Here is an 18,224-nt window from a genome sequence, read left to right on the forward strand (position 1 = left end):
TTTCTTTAAATAATGTTAACCTACGACCTTATTTTACTCAAAAATCCAAAGCAACTGGGTATACAATTGCTATGTATAGCAGAAGCATAGATAGTACCATTTCGGTGCTGCTGATCTTATTTTCGCAGCATAAAATATGGTGAAATGCATTATTATCCTATTTTATCTACATAATCTTTATAGTATATGATTTTATGTAAAACTGTGTGATATCATAATGAAGACAAAAGCATTAATAAAATAATGAAATTCTGTGAATTTATTGAATAAAAGGCTTTAGCTTTTGTTTATCATGTCCATCCTATTTGTAAAAAAAAGAACTACTTACATTGAAATTATGTTTAATAATTTATAATAATTATAAAATATATATATATATATATATAATATATATATCTTTTTTACTTTTAATCAAAATGACATATATATGTGTGTGTGTGTGTGTGTGTATATATACATAAATTATATATAAATATGTTAAATGAAAGAATTGTAAGTTACACCACTGTAAATGGTTTACCTCACATATGTAATTTTACTGTAACATACTGTCAAATTTATGTTTTTTGCAAGTAGTATGAATGTCCATATAATTTACAGTAATAAAACATTGAAATTACATGTTTTACACATCATATATGATTACATTTTTTTAAATAAATAATTAGGTTTCTTTTTTTTATTATCAGTAAGGTACATTAGTCTGTTTTTTGTTACATATTATGCTATGAAGTTAATGTGTACTGCATTATTGTTGTCATGAATGTTACCCTGATGGTGTTTTTTCTTTGTACGTATGACCTTGTGCACTGTCTAAGTATTTAATAAGTTGTATGAACAGGCCAATTACGAACCTTGATTCATCATCTGGAATTATGGTGGTTAACGTCTTACAGTAAAAAGGCAGCTTTTGTAATTTAAAGTATGTATATTAAAATTATATCACTTGGTAAAATATACAGTTGTAAGTTGTAAAATACACAGGCATTCTGTAAAGCTGGAAAAACTGTCACAGTATTTTTACGGTGAATTTCTGGCAACCACAACTAACAGTTTTTACCGTAAATTTAACAGGATTTTTTTGATTATATATTATAATCAGTTTGATTATGAAAAAAACTATTTATTTATTTTTATTTCCCATTCTTACTCTTAAACTTTCCCAGCCAAATACTGTGGCATGCCATGTGATGTTGACAGCCTCTACTGGTTGTCCATAACTGAGTAAGTCTTATCTTTTTGAGCTGGGGCACACAAGTGGTCTCAGTTATGCAGAGGGTCCTGACTTGAGATAAAAGCGCCTAAATAGAAGGTCTCAGATGACCCTCAAATTCCTTAATCACAAGACACCTTTAGGCTTATCACAGCTCCCGGCCAGCTCCACCTTCCAGAGCTGGAAGAAATCATTTAGCCGGAATGGGGAGGAGCATGCTGGATGTCATCTCTGGTGCTCTCGGAGACTGGCAGGGCAGAGGTGTCAGCAGAACACAGGAGCACGAAACACCACACTGACGCCCATTTTGCGCTCTCAGTCTTTCTGACAAAAAAGCTTGATGGTAAATGAAGATCTACATTTTGGCAGCCTGGTAAGAAGAAAGGAATATTTAAGTTTTTATTTAGTCTTTTCATTGTGTCATTCGTACTACTTATCTATACTCTTAAAAATAATGTTTTTTTCTTGTCATCGATGGTTCCATTAAGAACCTTTCACATTATTCCACAGATTAAAGGTTCTTATGTAACTATCGATGCCAATAAAGAACCTTTATTTTTAAGAGTGGATAGCATTGTTGCAGAAACCTTTATGTTTGACCTTTGTGTACTCTTATATTGTGTTTCAAGAGACCATGAATGTGGGCCGAGAAGATGGGAAATGTTGTGCGAGGTGCCGTGGCCTTCGTGCCCTCCGAGAGATGTCAACACTTCTTAGTAGGCGACTTGAAGGAGATGCCGCTTGATCGTACTCTAGACCTGAGTAGCCGGCAGTTACGTCGCTTTCCAGCCAGAGCTTCTGCTTTCAATGAATTAGTCAAACTCTATCTAAGCGACAACCACCTGAGCAACCTGCCATCGGAGCTGCGAAACCTGCAGAAGCTCCAGCTTCTAGCCTTGGACTTCAACCGTTTCGAAGAGCTTCCTCTGGTCGTATGCAGCCTCGTTCAGCTGAACATCCTCTACCTCGGTAATAACCGACTGTACGGCCTGCCGAAGGAGCTGAGGCAACTCACGGAGCTTAAAACGTTGTGGCTGGAGACCAACTGCTTCACCAAGTTCCCTCGAGTAATATGCCAGCTTCCCAACATCAAGACCCTTCATTTGGGCTACAATCAGCTACGTAGTTTACCCTCCGAGCTCGGGCGACTGGAGGAGCTGCGCAGCATCTGGCTGGCCGGGAACATGCTAAATGACTTCCCTCCTGTGTTGCTGAAGATGCATTACTTGGAGGTGATCGATGTGGATCGCAATCGCATTCAGCAGTTTCCGTCGCTGGCCTACTTAAGAGGCTTGAAGCTTGTCATCTACGACCACAATCCCTGTGTGAACGCACCAGTGGTGGCTGAAAGCGTGAGACGGGTCGGGCGCTGGGCCGACAGCTCTGATGGTGAGGAAGATGAGGGTGATGGACATGTTGTCCAAGCAAGCGTGAAGGTCCAGGGATCACTGGAAGACATCGAGTGAAGAAGATCAGCGAGGATTTGTAGAGCAAACAGCTATGTGATACAAAGAGCATCAAGATCAGGATGAGTTTTTGAAACTGCAGAGGACGACTGCTGAATAGAGTGTTTGTGAAAAGTGACAATAATTTCACTATAGCCTAGTCTTTTGTCGTTTTTATAATAGATATAGGCCTGGTTTCACAGGCAGGGCTTAAATTAAGCCAGGATTAGGCCTTAGTTAAATTAGGGATTATGAGACACTGACATAAGATATGCACTGTAAAAAAAAATTATGATCAAAAAGTTATGACAACACATGTTTTTACATTGCTTTAATTCATGACAATAAGTTAAGCAATTTTCAACTTTTTCACAAGTTATACAAGATTCAACTAGTTTTAAGTCAGTTTAATGTAATTTAAGTTACAATGAATTAAACATCCAAGTTGATTGTACTTTAAAATTTAAGGCAGCAACTCTTTCTTTTCTTTTTTTACAGTGTGCCAGTGCAAGTTTCTTTCAGTTAAAACAGCTCAAACATGCATTTTAGTCTGGGACTAGGCTTAAGCTTGGTCTGTGAAATCGCCACTAGTATATATTTTATAGTAGATTTATAGAAAAGTATAGAAATTATTTAAATGTAAATAAATGTAATATGTAATAATGTAATATATATATATATATATATATATATATATATATATATTTATATATTCTGTTCATATATATATATATTAGATTCATAATAAACAATTGGGACATATATTAGATATTAGAATTAAAGTATTTATATTTATGAATTTAAATATTAAATATTTAATTTACACATATTCTTTCTGCCATTTGCAACACAAATATTTAAATTAAAGGGTATCAGCTTTCTTGGTATGAATTGTGCCAACGTCTTTCTTTCTTTCTTTTTGTGATGTTATTTATGATTGCTACATCATTTCAGTGTTTTACAGAATTGGCAACATTTCTTCTTCGGAAAAAGATATGTTTTCAGGACTACCATTTTGTTATGCCAAAACTGCAACCTAAAAAATTTCTGTAGAAAGTAGTCTCAGATTTCAGCCAGGCATTAGTTTAACCAGATTTCTGAATCTGTTAAGTGAGGTTGGCCATGTCAATGATAAATGGTACAATTCTAACAATGTGCCCTGTTCATAAATAATGCAGGTTTTCTGGAACAGATTCGGGTCTCCATTTTGATGTAAGACTCTTAATTGGTTTTAATCATCCTCTATGGTGCTCCTGCTCTGTAATATGAAGTCAAGCAGGACACTGTTATATTCACGGGTTAAAAACATGTGAACAAGCCAACAAAGGATGACAGAACAATTATAAGCAATCAGACATTGTTTAAAATTATGTATATTTTGATGTGTATTATTTAAGCATTTACAAAATAGAACCTGTCAATGATGTAACGTCACTCAATGGCATTAGGCCTATGTATTTAGGCTAGTAAATTAAACATAAAGGCAGGTCTCAGATTCACAAACAGGACCCAGAATAAAGTAGGATTAGGCATGATTTAAATTAGCATATTTAAAAGGGGTGAATGATCATGATTTCACTTTTCTATCTTTAGTGAGTGTGTAATGTTGTTGTTTGAGCATAAACAACATCTGCAAAGTTACAACGCTCAAGGTTCAAAGCAAAGGGAGATATTTTCTTTTAAAGAAATAGCTTTTCAAAGACTACAACAGCTGGTATACAAGCTTGTTCCTCCCGGGTTAGTGACATCATGAACCATTGAATAGCCTATAAACCCCGCCCCCGAGAACGCGATTTATAGATTATCATGACAGAATATGATAATCAATGACTAAAGTTAGAAGATAACTACACATAAGCTACATACATTCATCAACTAACCATTCAGAAATGTCCTGTTGCATTCTTGTTGTCACTTCTTCTTGAGTAACTTATCTCCATCATTGTCTGACTCCGGTTTTAACATAAAAGGCTAAAAGTGATTGACATTTTCAGTGCATGTCTGTGTGAGGTAAAAGGACACAAACTGTTGAAGCTCCGCCCTCTGTGCCGGGAGCAACAGCTCATTTGCATTTAAAGGGACAGACACAAAAACTGGTGCGTTTTTTTGCTCACCCTCAAAAAGTGACAATTTTAGCATGCTACATAAAAATATCGGTGGGGTATATTGAGCCAAAACTTCACATACACACTCTGGGGACATCAATTACTTATTTTACATCTTGTGAGAATGGCATTATACCAACCCTTTAAGTAGCCTTTATAAACCTGCATTAGATAAAAACATTACTGGTGTGCATCTTACATTTACATTTATTCATTTAGAAGACGCTTTTATCCAAAGCGACTTACAAATGAGAACAATATAAGCAGTTAAACAAACAAAAGGACAACAATATGCAAGTGCTATGACCTTTCCCAAATTTAATTTAACGCAGTACATGTAGGCTACTTTTTAATTAATTTATTTTTTATAAATAGATATAGAATAGAAGAGAAAGTGTTAGTATTAATGGAACAAGTGTTGGCGAAAAATATGCGTCTTCAGCCGTTTCTTTACTCAGCTCTGGTTGAATTTAGGCAGATCATTCCACCAGCAGGGAACAGCCATGGTAGGCTAAAGGTCCGAGAAAGAGATTTTGTCCCTCTTTGAGATGGCACAAGAAGACGCTCACTTGCAGAGCGCAAGTTTCTGGATGGCACGTAAGTCTGAAGTAATGAGTTTAGGTAAAAGGGGGCAGAGCCAGGATCAGTAGGCAAACGTCAGTGACTTATTTGATGCGAGCGGCAACTGGCAACCAGTGCAATTTTGTGAAGAGAGGTGTGACGTGTGCTCTCTTCGGCTCGTTAAAGAGGTTAAATAGCTGCAGCATTTTGGATCAGCTGCAGAGGGCTTAAACCCTTACTATTGACGAGACAAAACAATGGTAGGCCTACTACTGACATATTTTAAGATATCAGTGCAAGTTGCTTTTAAGACAACTCAAACATGCATTTTAGTCTGGGACTAGCTTAAGATTTGTCTGTGCAAACGGGGGAATATATTATTAACCTCGTAAATACGTACATGATCTGCAGTTAATAGTGGACCTATCTATCTAGTATAAATATAATATTTAATAATATATAAACATAGAATGAAAAAAACATAAATTAATTAATAATTAACGTATGTATGTAAAATAATTTCAAAATTCCACACAAACAATTATAATAATATTAATATTATTAATAATAGTAATAATAATAATAGCAGTAATGATTATTATTAGTATTATTACTTAAATATCTGTCCGTGCTCTTAAATGTTTCAGGGTTTTTTTACGCAGCAGTTACAGAACATGACAAATTCAAAGTCCTTCTCCTTTTATACATCGTAATAATACAAAAGTAAGATATAAACGAAGATCATCTGATCTTTTTTGTTATTAAATAGCCTGCGGTTTCATTATACACCGCTGTTACAACATTTGCGTAAATATATGTGTTTGGCAGGAAGAATGACAAAACGCTGAAGTTAACTTTTATTTTGAAAGACACGAAGTCAATCATCCATTTGGAAAGAAAGAGCGATCAGTTGTTCCACACACGCACACAGGGCTGAGATTGAGCGGCGTAGCTCCATTACTAACAGCAGTGATGGGGAAGAAGACTCGCACAGGCACCGGCAGGAGAACCATATTACAGCTCTCACCGCCCGGGCCGAATCGCAGCGCCACTAGAGAGGACGGGGTCGCATCTGGATCCGAAGGTGGGCGAGAAAGAGATCAGTAGACATTATTCTAGTCGTATAACGTTAAGAATAAGGCAGAATCAGATAACGTTACACAAAACATGGAGCAAGACGAAACCATTTTAAGAGAAACACGCCTGTGGAAAACTAGTTGGCTTACATTTGCGTCATTTGGCTAACTTCATCATGATTAAAAAATATATCATTTTTGTTTTGGTATGAATTTAATTGTTTAATAATCGCGGACAAGCTGTGTGGTTCAGTTCATACCTTTTGAATAACGTTAGCCGTTTGTCAAGTTTAGCTTTAGCCACAATGGTAACGTTACCGATGAACCGAACAATGTGCCTGCAATAGAACTTGTCAAGCTGGTTATGACATAAACAACATAAAATCATCCTTAACGATTTTCTTGTGTTTATATTAAAGATAATTGTTTCTTATTTATGTCACTTATAAGCCGCATTTGGAGATAGCAGCGCAGACGCACAGCGCTTCAGACAAAGCGTTAGCCAACATGCTAATTCACCTCCACTAGGACAACTTGGTTATAAATGTTTATAAAAAATGTTAAAAACTGGCTGTTTCCTTTTGTAGACGAACCTGAGGGTAACACAGACGGGCAAAGAGAAATTCATGTAGTAATGAAGACACCAGCTGTGAAGGCCACACGTAAGTTAAATATCAAATTGTTGTCACTACGTAATGTATAATATAACCAATGTGTAGAATAATATTGGAAGAATACATATCTTAATGTCACACACGCACACAAATGTATATACACACACACACACATATATATATATATATACACACACACACACTATCACATGTTTTAAAGAATTTGAATCTAATGTACTACAAATATCCTTGTATTTGCTCTGTAGAGGGGTTATCTCTGCTTGGAGCTTATGAAGACAGTGAAGATGAAGATTCGGCAGAGAACACCTCGACTGTCACCAAGGCAAAACATAACCAGTCTGCAGACATTGACAGCACACTTGCAAATTTTATGGCGGTGAGTGAAGTCTTGGGCTACTTGTGCTACTAAAGGCTTAATTCACAAAATTGAAAATTGTCATCGATACTTACTTACCCTCATGTTGTTCCTAACTTGCACAACTTTCATTTATCCTCAGTACACCCAAAACTCTTGATGCTTCAAAACTTTCATAATAAATCGAATGTAAATGTAATCAAAGTCTTCTGAAAAGACACAATTGCTTTATATTAGGGCTGGAATGACGCATCGGCATAGATTACGTATATTAGTCGATTTGAGTAGAATTCGTTGATTCGTTATGCTGTTTATTTTCCCCAATGATGGTGGCCCCCCAGCCATTATTACACACGTTTTGAGTGACGTGAGAGTGAGTAAGAAGAAACCCTTTACGACCAGACATGTTGGTTTATGCACAGTTTATCATAAAAAATGTATTTGTGGTACACAAAAAATGATGGGTTATCATATGTCTTCCCCCAAAGGAAATTGATGCAATTACGACCCAACCAGCCCAGACACCTGAATCAGGGACCGAGGCAAGCGCACCAGCCCCAACTCCTCCTCGCCCTGAACCCAAAACAGACCAGCAGACTCAAGAATTTCAATACAACACGCAGTACTCCCTCGCAGGAGGTACGTTTTCTAGTTGACTGGTTTGTATTCCTACATAACGTGAGTGTTAATCCGTGTTTTCTTGTGTTTGGGGATGTTGTAGCTGGATTGGAGATGGGTGATTGGCAGGAAGTGTGGGATGAAAATACCGGCTGTTACTACTACTGGAATACTCAGACCAATGAGGTGGCCTGGGAGCTTCCGCATTACCTGGCAGACCAGATGCAGAGTCCACATTACACTGGCAGGCAAGTGCAGCAAAACCAACATTTATATAAATATTAAATTGAATATAAACTTGTTAATTATGTATGTTGCAATATTTTATATATATATATGTGTGTGTGTATAAATTATTTTATGCATTTTATATATTAATTCTGTTAGTATATAAAATATTGTTAATAAAGGAGAATGTAGGAAAAACCATCTGTGTGTATGTATACACGTATGTACAGTATATAGGAATTTTATTATGTATTATATATTACTCTTAGTTGAAGTGATCTTAGTTCAAATATGTGTGTGTATATTATCGTGCATCTGATATATTCATCTTACTTGGAATGTTATTTATTACAGCTCATCTGTAAATGGCAATGGTGTTGCACATCATAGCAGTTATACTGAACAGCCTGTTGTAGCTGCTCCTGCATCTAAGAGAGAAACCAAAAAGAAGGCAAGGAATTTTTTTGCGACTTCCCCCTTACTTACATGGGATGGGAAAACTACTAAAAATTATTTTATTTTTACAGTTTGGTCATTGGTGTAATTCTTCCTCTATCCTCACAGGAAGTTATCGAGAGTGTTGTGGCTTTGACCAGCGAGGAAGAAGAGAGGAGAGGAGTGGCAGCTACTCTTCTTGCTCCTCTCATCCCAGAAGAGGTGAAGGAGGCAGAGGAGAAGTGGAGAAAGAAGGTGCTGGCCATAGAGGAGACCGTAGAAGCGGCCCAGGAACTAGAAGAAGGCACTCCGTCTTTGGACTCTCCAGCTCTCCGGGACACGGATAGTCAGAGTAACCAGCGCAGCAGGAACCACTCAGCAGAATCTTCCGACAGGGAGGAGGAGGCAGAAGAAGACACCATGGAACTAGAACTAGCACTAGAGAGGAAAAAAGTGAGTTGCATCATTAGAAATAACTCATTAGTCTATATTATATGAATATTCCTATATTCTGATTATGAATGCATCATCTTGACTTGGTCTGATTTTCATAAGCCAGAATTGTCAATGAATTAGTATTTTATTACTTAAAATATAAGGTTTCTTTTTTGAAATGGTGATATTGAAAGTTTGTTCTTCTGCAGGCTGAGCTTCGTGCCTTGGAGGAAGGTGACGGCAGTGCCGGTGGTTCGAGCCCCTGCTCTGAAGCTAGTCAGGATGGGCCTCGCAATTTACTCTTGAAGAAGAGCAAATGGAAGACGGCCTTCATCCGTGCGCCAAGTCCTGACTCGAGCAGCCGGGGCTCGGAAAAGGCGGGATGGGCCACTCCAGAGCACTCAGACACTGGTAAAGATTCATAGGAATAACTGAAGTTTGAAAATTATTTTGATTCACAAACTTGTGATTCGATTCTCTTCAATATCGTTTAATTTGGAACTACAGGTACAGTACATGGCAAATTTTCTCAGGGAAAAAAATCTCAACTAACTAGTACTGTAAACTAAACATGGATTCGGTTGGTACTACATTACTCTAATATTGAAGGTTAAATAACTGATTTATATACAAACAATTAAATTACACACAAGGTCGTTTTTATAGTAATAAAGTTATAATACTAACTTTATTACAGAATTATGTTTCTACTCAAGATAGTTTTTTGAAATATAAACATTTAAAAGGTGGCTGTCAGAAACATTTGATGGATTTATTCAAACATTCATTAAATATTGAAGAACAGTAAAACATAGCCTAATAAATATGTAATATAGTGCATAGTATACATTTAGCAAAATACTCCTTTAGATTGTTTTCTATCTGGCTGAGTTTGTGGTCACTGAATGGCTTTTCTGAGGTAAATGTAATATTACGTGACATTGTTTAAAAGCTGGTTTATTGATGTCTTCCCGTGGTTGAAGCACTGATTGAGAGATTACATGTGACGTGATAGGGAATCTGGTGAGTTGTACTGCATCTTTCAACATTCCTTCTGATGTTCATTAATGTTTATTTCGTGGTGTAACTAGTAGTAAAGAAGAAGAGATGATCAGTTCACGTGCCGCTTCGCTTGAACTGAGGTGGCAACAGCGATTCTTCACGCCACAATAAAGAGCGCCAAAGTGGTATTTATTGTTTGAATTTCATAAAATGGACAGAATTTGAAATCAAAGACTTTGTTTCATATCAACAGCAACAAAGCACAAAGCTTATTGCGATTTATTGAATGGGAGGCCCGAAAGCTCTGTCCATTCATCACCTGAAAACAGCAGAATAAAATAAGATCGATTCTTTGGAATCGATATTGGTTCATAAAAATGAGAATCGATTGAAATCGAGAAATCGATATTTTTAGTAATTAACCTGACAGAAATTAGGTTTTGTACATCGTAAATGAATTAGTGATTTACTGAACCTTTTGCATTTCAAGCACATTCCAAAACGGCTGAGAAGCAAGGAGAAGAAGATGAAAAGGAGAAGCCTGTAACCAAAGCTCTTCAGAAGGAAGAAGAGGACCTCAAGGTATTTTTATTACACGTCCCTGTTCTTATTGTGAGCAAATAAACTCTGCACATTACTATTTTTTTTTTTTTTCACAATCTATTAGGGATTCAACGATATCAAAATTTTGGCCAATAGGATAACCGGTAATTCTATATATTTGAAAGCCTATAACGGATATATTGGCCGATAAATCTAAATTCTAATTTTTATATAATTTAGGGAGCCTGATTACAAAAACAAAAGTCTCACCATTAAAATTCATGTCCCAAGCACACAATTATAATGTTCTCATAATTTTATAGCCTATATGACAGACTTGCTTGCTGCTGTATTTTTCTTTTTTGAAGTGATTCTATTTATAATTCAAGCAATTTTGCATCTGAAGTGTCTCAGCTGAAAGAAATAATCCATTATTTATCGGCTTTAATATATTTGCCATATTCTTATTGGGCTGATAACAATATAATTAAAAATATTGTACATCCCTACAATCTATCGTCAATGTAATGGCTGGCTTAAGTTTGGGGTCAGCATCATTACTCCAGTCTTCAATGTCACATGATCCTTCAGAAATCATTCTAATATGCTGATTTCTAAATTTAAAGAACTTCTGGTATACCTCATAGTTGCACTACTATGAGAAAATGAGCTACACGTTACAGTTACTGGTAATATGGAATGGCATGTGATAGCAATGGTCTTTATTAAAAGTTGTCCATGTCACCTGTTTTAGTTTCAGATCGGAGAGCTTGCCAACACACTCACCAGCAAAATGGAGTTCTTGGGAATTGACAAGAAAACCATTTCGAACTTTCAACTGCTGTTGCTGCAAACGGAGGTAAGAAAACGGAGACAAAAAGCTCATAAGTGCAGTTAGTTGTTTATGCTTCCGATCCATGTATTGAAATGGCCCTTCGACTTGTTTTCCTTCCTCCAGACGCGGATAGCAGACTGGCGAGAGGGTGCTCTGAACGGAAACTATCTCCGGCGCAGGCTGCAAGAAGCCGCCGAGCACATAAAACATTACGAACTTAACGCCACTCCCAAAGGCTGGTCCTGCCACTGGGACAGGTACGCGCTCCTTACCTTTCACATCCTTATCACTCCCCCTCCCTAAAAGTCCCCCTCCTCATGTGACGATTGACACTGCCTCCGCCGCTATGACAAACGCGCGACTGATTTGCACTTGGTTGTATTACTGGGGAGTGTTTACGAGCACGGATAAAGACAGAAGGTAATCCTGATAAGGGAGCGTCTCTAAAGAGCCAGCCTGACCACCAAAGAATTGGGCCCCATCTCTTCCCCTCAAAGTCAGTCAAAAGGGTTAGGAAGGTGGTTGCGCGTGCGAGAGCTTTGAACTTTGCAGGACTGCCCCCAAAATGATGGGAGAAATGAGTGACCATGTGGAAGCAGCGTGTCACACGAGCATCAGTAAAGGAAGACGATGCCTTGCCTTCGGAAGCCTGAAGGTCAGACCAATCTATTTCATTGTTTTACTGGATTTCTTTTCCATGCTCTATTGATGATTGTTAAATAAAAATGTTGTCTTTTACCCTCTGTTAAAGATGCCTGCCTTAAGGCATCTAGCGGAGGGGTTTTGTCAGTGTGAGTATTGCCATGATTTGTAACAATGTTGGTAACTTTTCAGGATTGGAGATTTCTCTATTTTTTTTTGCCATGTTTTTTATTTTTATTATTTTTTATAGAGATTAAGGTGGGTTCTTTATTAGTGCACCCATTATAATCTGGTTTCTCCGCTGGGCTCCCAATGAAGCCCAGTTCAAGATTCCCTCATTAGGGAACTAGAGCCCCCCCCCTCCCTTTGACTCTCTCCAAGGGTCTCACGACCTTGAAATCAGTTTAGGGAAAAGTTGCTAAGACGCATCTGTGTGTTTGTTTCTCCACCTCTAGAGAGCACAGGCGGTACTTCTATGTGAACGAGCGGACCAATGCTTCCCAGTGGGAGTTTCCAGTCGTGAAGGAGGAAGAGGAAGCCATGCCGCCCCTGCCGCCCACAGCTGCAACCGGAGATATAAGCCAACCATCTGCAGAGACCACTGGTGCTATAACAGGTCAGGGTTGTTGGTCATGACATCTTTACTTAAAAGTACATACAAAATTCTAATTATACATACAATGACTTGAACACACCTCTTTCATGGTGCATAGGTCTTTAGATTCTAATAATCTTAAAATCACCAAATGCATAGACTGCAGTTTTAAATAAAAAATGCACTGCGTGTTTCAAGTGTAATATAACAGTTGTACTTGTTAGGGTTGGGTATCGGTTGGTGCTTAAACGGTTCTTTAAACGGTACTTAAAGGGATAGTTCACCCAAAAATGAAAATTCTGTCAGTAATGACTCTCCCTAATGTTGTTCAACCCTGTAAGACCTTCGTTCATCTTCGGAACACGAATTAAGATATTTTTGATTAAATCTGAGAGCTGGATCACTCCTCCATAGGCTTCTAAGGGATTGACACTTTCCAGCCCCGAAAAGTTATTAAAGACATCGTTAAAATAGTTCAAGTGACTACAGTGGCTCAGTTTATCAAGTGACGAGAATACTTTTTGTGTGCAAAAACAAACAAAAATAACAACTTTATTTCAACTATTCATTTCCTTCTCTGTGGGCCTCTAGTCAGTTATCGTAGTGTGATTGCGTAGAGCTACGACACATGTAGGCTCACTATTGGCCGACGCTAGTCGTGTGTGACGTATAACAACAGAAGCTTGCGCTATTACACTAGTGAACTGACTTGAGGCCCACAGAGAAGGAAATGAATAGTTGAAATAAAGTCGTTATTTTTGGGTTTTTTTGCGCACAAAGTATTCTCGTCGTTTGATAGATTTAGGATTGAGCCACTGTAGTCACTTGGACTATTTAAACGATGTCTTTAATAACTTTTCGGGGAACAGGTGTCAATCTCTTAAGAAGCCTATGGAGGAGTGATCCAGCTCTCAGATTTAATCAAAAATATCTTAATTCGTGTTCCGAAGATGGATGAAGGTCTTACGGGGTTGAACAACATTAGGGAGAGTAATTACTGACAGAATTTTCATTTTTGGGTGAACTATCCCTTTAAGAAAACGAAACCGCACACACTTTGTCAAAAAATAATACCCTTTTATTTACAGGGCCAAACTGGACACAATATTAACTTAAATCTTTAAACAATATAAAAACAAGTAACATATATGGTAATAATAAATAAACCAATATAAAATAAAAATTCACATTTACATATCAAATAAAACAATATTGTATCAAACAATGTAATAATACTGGAGATAAATAGAGATTACTACCAGGGTAATCTAATCTCGACATGGCTCCAGGTTCCCATGTTTTGTCTGCTTGAACCAGTCATGTAAGTTATCTGGTCGTTTTACTAGTTATGACCGCGCTTAGCTTGGTGAGTTTGGTATTTCGTTCCCACTGCGTCTTAGCTACACAGCGTTGAGTGAACCTATGAAAGAGAACGTCTCTGGTTACTGGTGTAACCTATGTTCTCTGAATAGGGAACGAGACGCTGCGTTCACTGCCAAGATCCTCGCGCTGCCGACAAGCTTCCTTTTTCGGCAGAGAAATCTGAGGAGCAGATGATGCGCGCGCTAATATAATATGACGACGTAAGAGCGTCGAGGCGGCGCCCGCGCCATCAGCTAATGGATTGGCGTGATTCTATATGTGCTTCAGACAATCGGCTCACCCAGAGGGCGTTCTGACGCGTAATTTTACACGTGAAATGCAGCCAAACCTTGGAGCGTTTTGTCTTCGGCATCTTCATTAATCCCTTCGCTATCAGCAGACGTTCCGGGAGTCTCCCGCATATTGATAACGGCTCCCTGATGCCCGCAAATTTGTTAAAATCTCCTGGAATCTTGAGCGAGCGAGCAAGAGTGCGTATGCGAGACGGAACAGACTGTGCTTCAAACAGTATAGTGCGAGCACGGCGGAGAGGGAGAGAGCGAGAGACCTTGCGTGTGTGCGCCTCATGACACATGGAGTCAGGCACCGAATTTTTCGGTTTGGTTACTACCGTTTACGTCGGAACCGGTTCCCTATTGGCACCGCGTTTCGGTACCCAACCCTAGTACTTGTAATTATATTTAAAGGACAAGTTCGGTATTTTACACTTAAAGCCCTGTTTTAAGATCGTTTCTGTTGAAATAGAACAGTTAAGATTGAAATTTGGACAAATGCTGCTGTCCCGAGAATTTTCGGTTTCTGTGTTTTAATTGGTCAGTATTTATTATTTGGGCCAAAATTTGTACATGATAAAAACTACAATAATAATTTTCTATATATATATATATATATATATTAGGGCTGGGAATCTTTGGTCACCTCACGATCCGATTCCGATTCTGGGAGTCACGATCCGATTCCAGAACGATTCTTTATCTACCTTTCTCCCCGTTATTAATTCATTAGTTTACATAAGTAATTAAGTACTTTTAAAAAAATAATTACAATTTTTTTTTTTTTTTTATTAAAACAGTTGTATGTTAAGAATTTTAAACTAATATAAAAAATAATAAAGAGGAGCATAGAAAAATATAACAACAAACAAAAAGTGCTTTCAGTAGCCTATAGATTATCTGAACGTTTTCCATTCAAGAACTGAGTGATTTTTCTTCATCTTTACTGTTGTTTTTTACTATGACATAATAGACTGCGGGAGATCTATTAAGCTGCATTCACGCACGCATCTCTTTTGGAATAAAAGAAGTAATGCGGTGAGTCCTGTCCGTTTAATCCCTTAAGACATAACTGGCTGTGTTTACGTTAATTTTGCACAAGTACATTAAACCACTACACGGAGTCCGAAGCCGCATGCGCGAGCAGTCTCACAAACAATGCGCGCGTCAGCATTTGAAATTGAAAGCAGCCTTCTGTTAGTGAGGTTCATATTTTAAATATATAAGTCCACTGCATTCCAAACCACATAAATGATGACTTCGTAGAGCATTTGTAAGGAAAATACCGACGGGCGAGACAGCACACTTCAAGTGTAACATCAAAGAAAGCGCGCGTCTCTCACAGCGTATCCTGTGCAATGAAGCCTGTGAATGTCCTTGTAATTCGCTTCAACCTTTCCGAACTTTATGAAAGATTATTTTACGGAAGGTTCGAGTGGTGTATGTGTGTGAGGAATTGGAAGCAAGCAGAATACGGGTGTTTCTAAAGCAAACTCAACGTCATCGCACATCTGGTTAAAAACTAAGCTCAGAATCGATTCTGGAATTCTCAGAATCGAACCAGAATCGTTGGAGAGAGAATCGCGATGGATCGATAATATATATATATATATATATAGTGCTGTCAAATCGATTAATCACATCTAACAAAAGTTTTTGTTTATATAATATATGTGCGTATATATTATACACACACCTTTTTTTATCATGGCAAAGTATCATAATAAACATGCATGATGTATTATGGAATGCTTTTTTTTAATAAACAGGAACTTCTTTAGGAGAAGTGCAGTCTTATTGGTTGGCTCCCCAGCCTCCTCAGCCACCATTGCCTCCGCTTCCTCCAAATGTCCCGCCCCCTCCACCTACAGAGCAACCGCCTCCACCCCCTCCACCACCTGAATCCCCACCTCCACCCCCTCCACCACCCCTCGAGGATGACGGAGAGATCGAGGAAGTGGAGATGGAGGATGAAGACTCGGAGCCTCCGGCTCCTGGAACAGAAGAGTTCAAGGTCACTTTTTTTTGTCTTGAGTCAAGATTGTTAAAGCTTTACTTTGCACTAAAGCACAAGCTAATGTTTTGATGTCTCTTCCTTAGGCGGCTGAAGCAGCAGCATCTCTGGCATCTGCAGCTAAAGCACAGAAACGCAAGGCCCCAGGCTCGGTCCCGCTGCCCAAAACTGTCACAATCGGCAGCAGCGCCATTCTTTACACTCAGCCCATTGCCACAGCTGGTAAGAATAAATTACTTTTACACATTACATCCGTATTTTCAAAAAGTCCTGTCTTGTGACAAGATGTTATTCCTCATGTTCCTCTCGTTCTTTCACAGCCCCACTTCTTGTTGCTAATGCTTACTGGGGGATGCCTGCTACAGTTGTACCCCCTCTGCTTTCAGAAAGCATAGTCCCACCGATGCCAGCCCTACCCCCCCAACCACCCCCTCCTGCTCCACAACCTCCCAGCGTCCTGGAACCCATAAACAAAGTCCTTACAGATAAAACCAAGAAACTAAAAAAGGAGAAGGTAGGCGTTTTCCTGTTTTTGAGTTTTTCATTTATTTTTTTATTTTAGGTTTGTATTGTCTTTTCCTATAACACCCCGCTCTTAAATATTGGATTTTAGAAATAATTAATGGGGTATAATTGCCTGTGATTTTATTTTCGGAAAGGCAAAGAAAAGCAAGACGAAGATGCCGTCCCTTGTAAAGAAGTGGCAGAGCATTCAGAAAGAGCTGGATGAGGAGGAGAAGTCGAGCTCGAGCGATGAAGATCGAGATCAGCTCAACAGCAGACGCATCGAGGAATGGAAAGTGCAACAGCTTTCAACGTAAGTTTGAAGAATCCAATGCCAAGATTATCTACACACATTTAAGAGAAAATATGGATTGTTCAAATACTTGTCTTTTTGTCTTCGTTTGCAGAGGGAAGGCTGGGAAGAACGCTAACTTTGAAGCACTGCCTGATGACTGGAGGGAAAGACTGTTAAAGAAAAAAAGAAAGATCCAGAGTTCATAATATAAGTCTTGAAAGCTTCTGGCAGGATTGGACTAAACTGCATTTTGGCGTTGTGTCTCACTTACCAAGCTTCAGTGGACTTTTGAATGTTTATTTTTGATATGCGCACATTACCTGTCGGAGCCTATTTTAGGTAAACTGCGTGCTGTTAAATTCAAATGCATCATCTTGTGACTAAGGTATACTTTGTCCAAAAGTTATTTTAAAGATGCAGTGAACCTGAAACCAGGTTAAACATGTACAGAATTTTTTGTTCTACTTTTTTATTTTATTTTATTACCATAACCATGAAACCTGTGCACGATTTGTCTATAAATTAAAACGTAATGAAATCAATATTAAAGGACTGTTCCATTTCTTCAGTTTTTCAGAACTGTTATCTTACAAAAAAAAAAAGTTTTGTACAATGTCAAGGGCGTGAACATCAGCTGTACAGTGATCTCTGCTCTTTTACATTGCCGTAACTGTATCCAGCTAAGATTAATCTCAGATCAGACAAATTGACCACTTTTAACAAGACTTTCAGCCATGCTTCCAAAAAAATCTAAGTTAAAACTTCCAGTTGTAAACTTCAATAGTTGAAACTTCTTGGCCACTCCATTGCACTTTAAAGTATGCTTCATATGTGAACTAACTATCTTTTTTTCCCCCACTGATGTGTGATGAACAGTCAACGCAACAAATATGCCATGTTCACTATGTCTTACTTTTCATTCTTGTGATGTTCAGTGTAAATGTTCCCTGAATTGGGGCTGTAGAGCCATTTAACTTTTTCTACATTGTAGATAATAAACTTTTTTTCCACAAATATTTTGTTTAAGAAACTT

General features: G+C 38.1%; 2 protein-coding genes across 2 annotated transcripts; both read left to right on the forward strand.

Annotated features, from left to right (window-relative positions):
• The first annotated feature begins 1,377 nt into the window (after positions 1–1,377).
• On the forward strand, positions 1,378–3,311 carry lrrc10 (leucine rich repeat containing 10). Its single transcript, XM_077210985.1, has 2 exons — positions 1,378–1,586; positions 1,843–3,311. Exon 2 carries the CDS (start codon positions 1,852–1,854, stop codon positions 2,677–2,679), a length of 828 nt encoding a protein of 275 aa, XP_077067100.1. The 5' UTR covers positions 1,378–1,586; positions 1,843–1,851; the 3' UTR covers positions 2,680–3,311.
• A 2,760-nt stretch (positions 3,312–6,071) lies between these two features.
• fnbp4 (formin binding protein 4) lies at positions 6,072–18,205 on the forward strand. The gene is made up of 17 exons (XM_077210986.1): positions 6,072–6,408; positions 6,988–7,062; positions 7,281–7,411; positions 7,879–8,029; positions 8,112–8,256; positions 8,591–8,687; positions 8,801–9,124; positions 9,316–9,517; positions 10,599–10,690; positions 11,406–11,510; positions 11,610–11,743; positions 12,584–12,744; positions 16,148–16,392; positions 16,479–16,614; positions 16,713–16,906; positions 17,052–17,209; positions 17,304–18,205. Exons 1-17 carry the CDS (start codon positions 6,297–6,299, stop codon positions 17,395–17,397), a joined length of 2,556 nt encoding a protein of 851 aa, XP_077067101.1. The 5' UTR covers positions 6,072–6,296; the 3' UTR covers positions 17,398–18,205.
• Positions 18,206–18,224: the final 19 nt, after the last annotated feature.

The sequence above is a fragment of the Siphateles boraxobius genome, unplaced genomic scaffold, assembly GCF_051911475.1.
Source record: "Siphateles boraxobius isolate OS27281-9 unplaced genomic scaffold, OSU_SipBor_1 65, whole genome shotgun sequence".
Classification (NCBI taxonomy): Eukaryota; Metazoa; Chordata; class Actinopteri; order Cypriniformes; family Leuciscidae; genus Siphateles; species Siphateles boraxobius.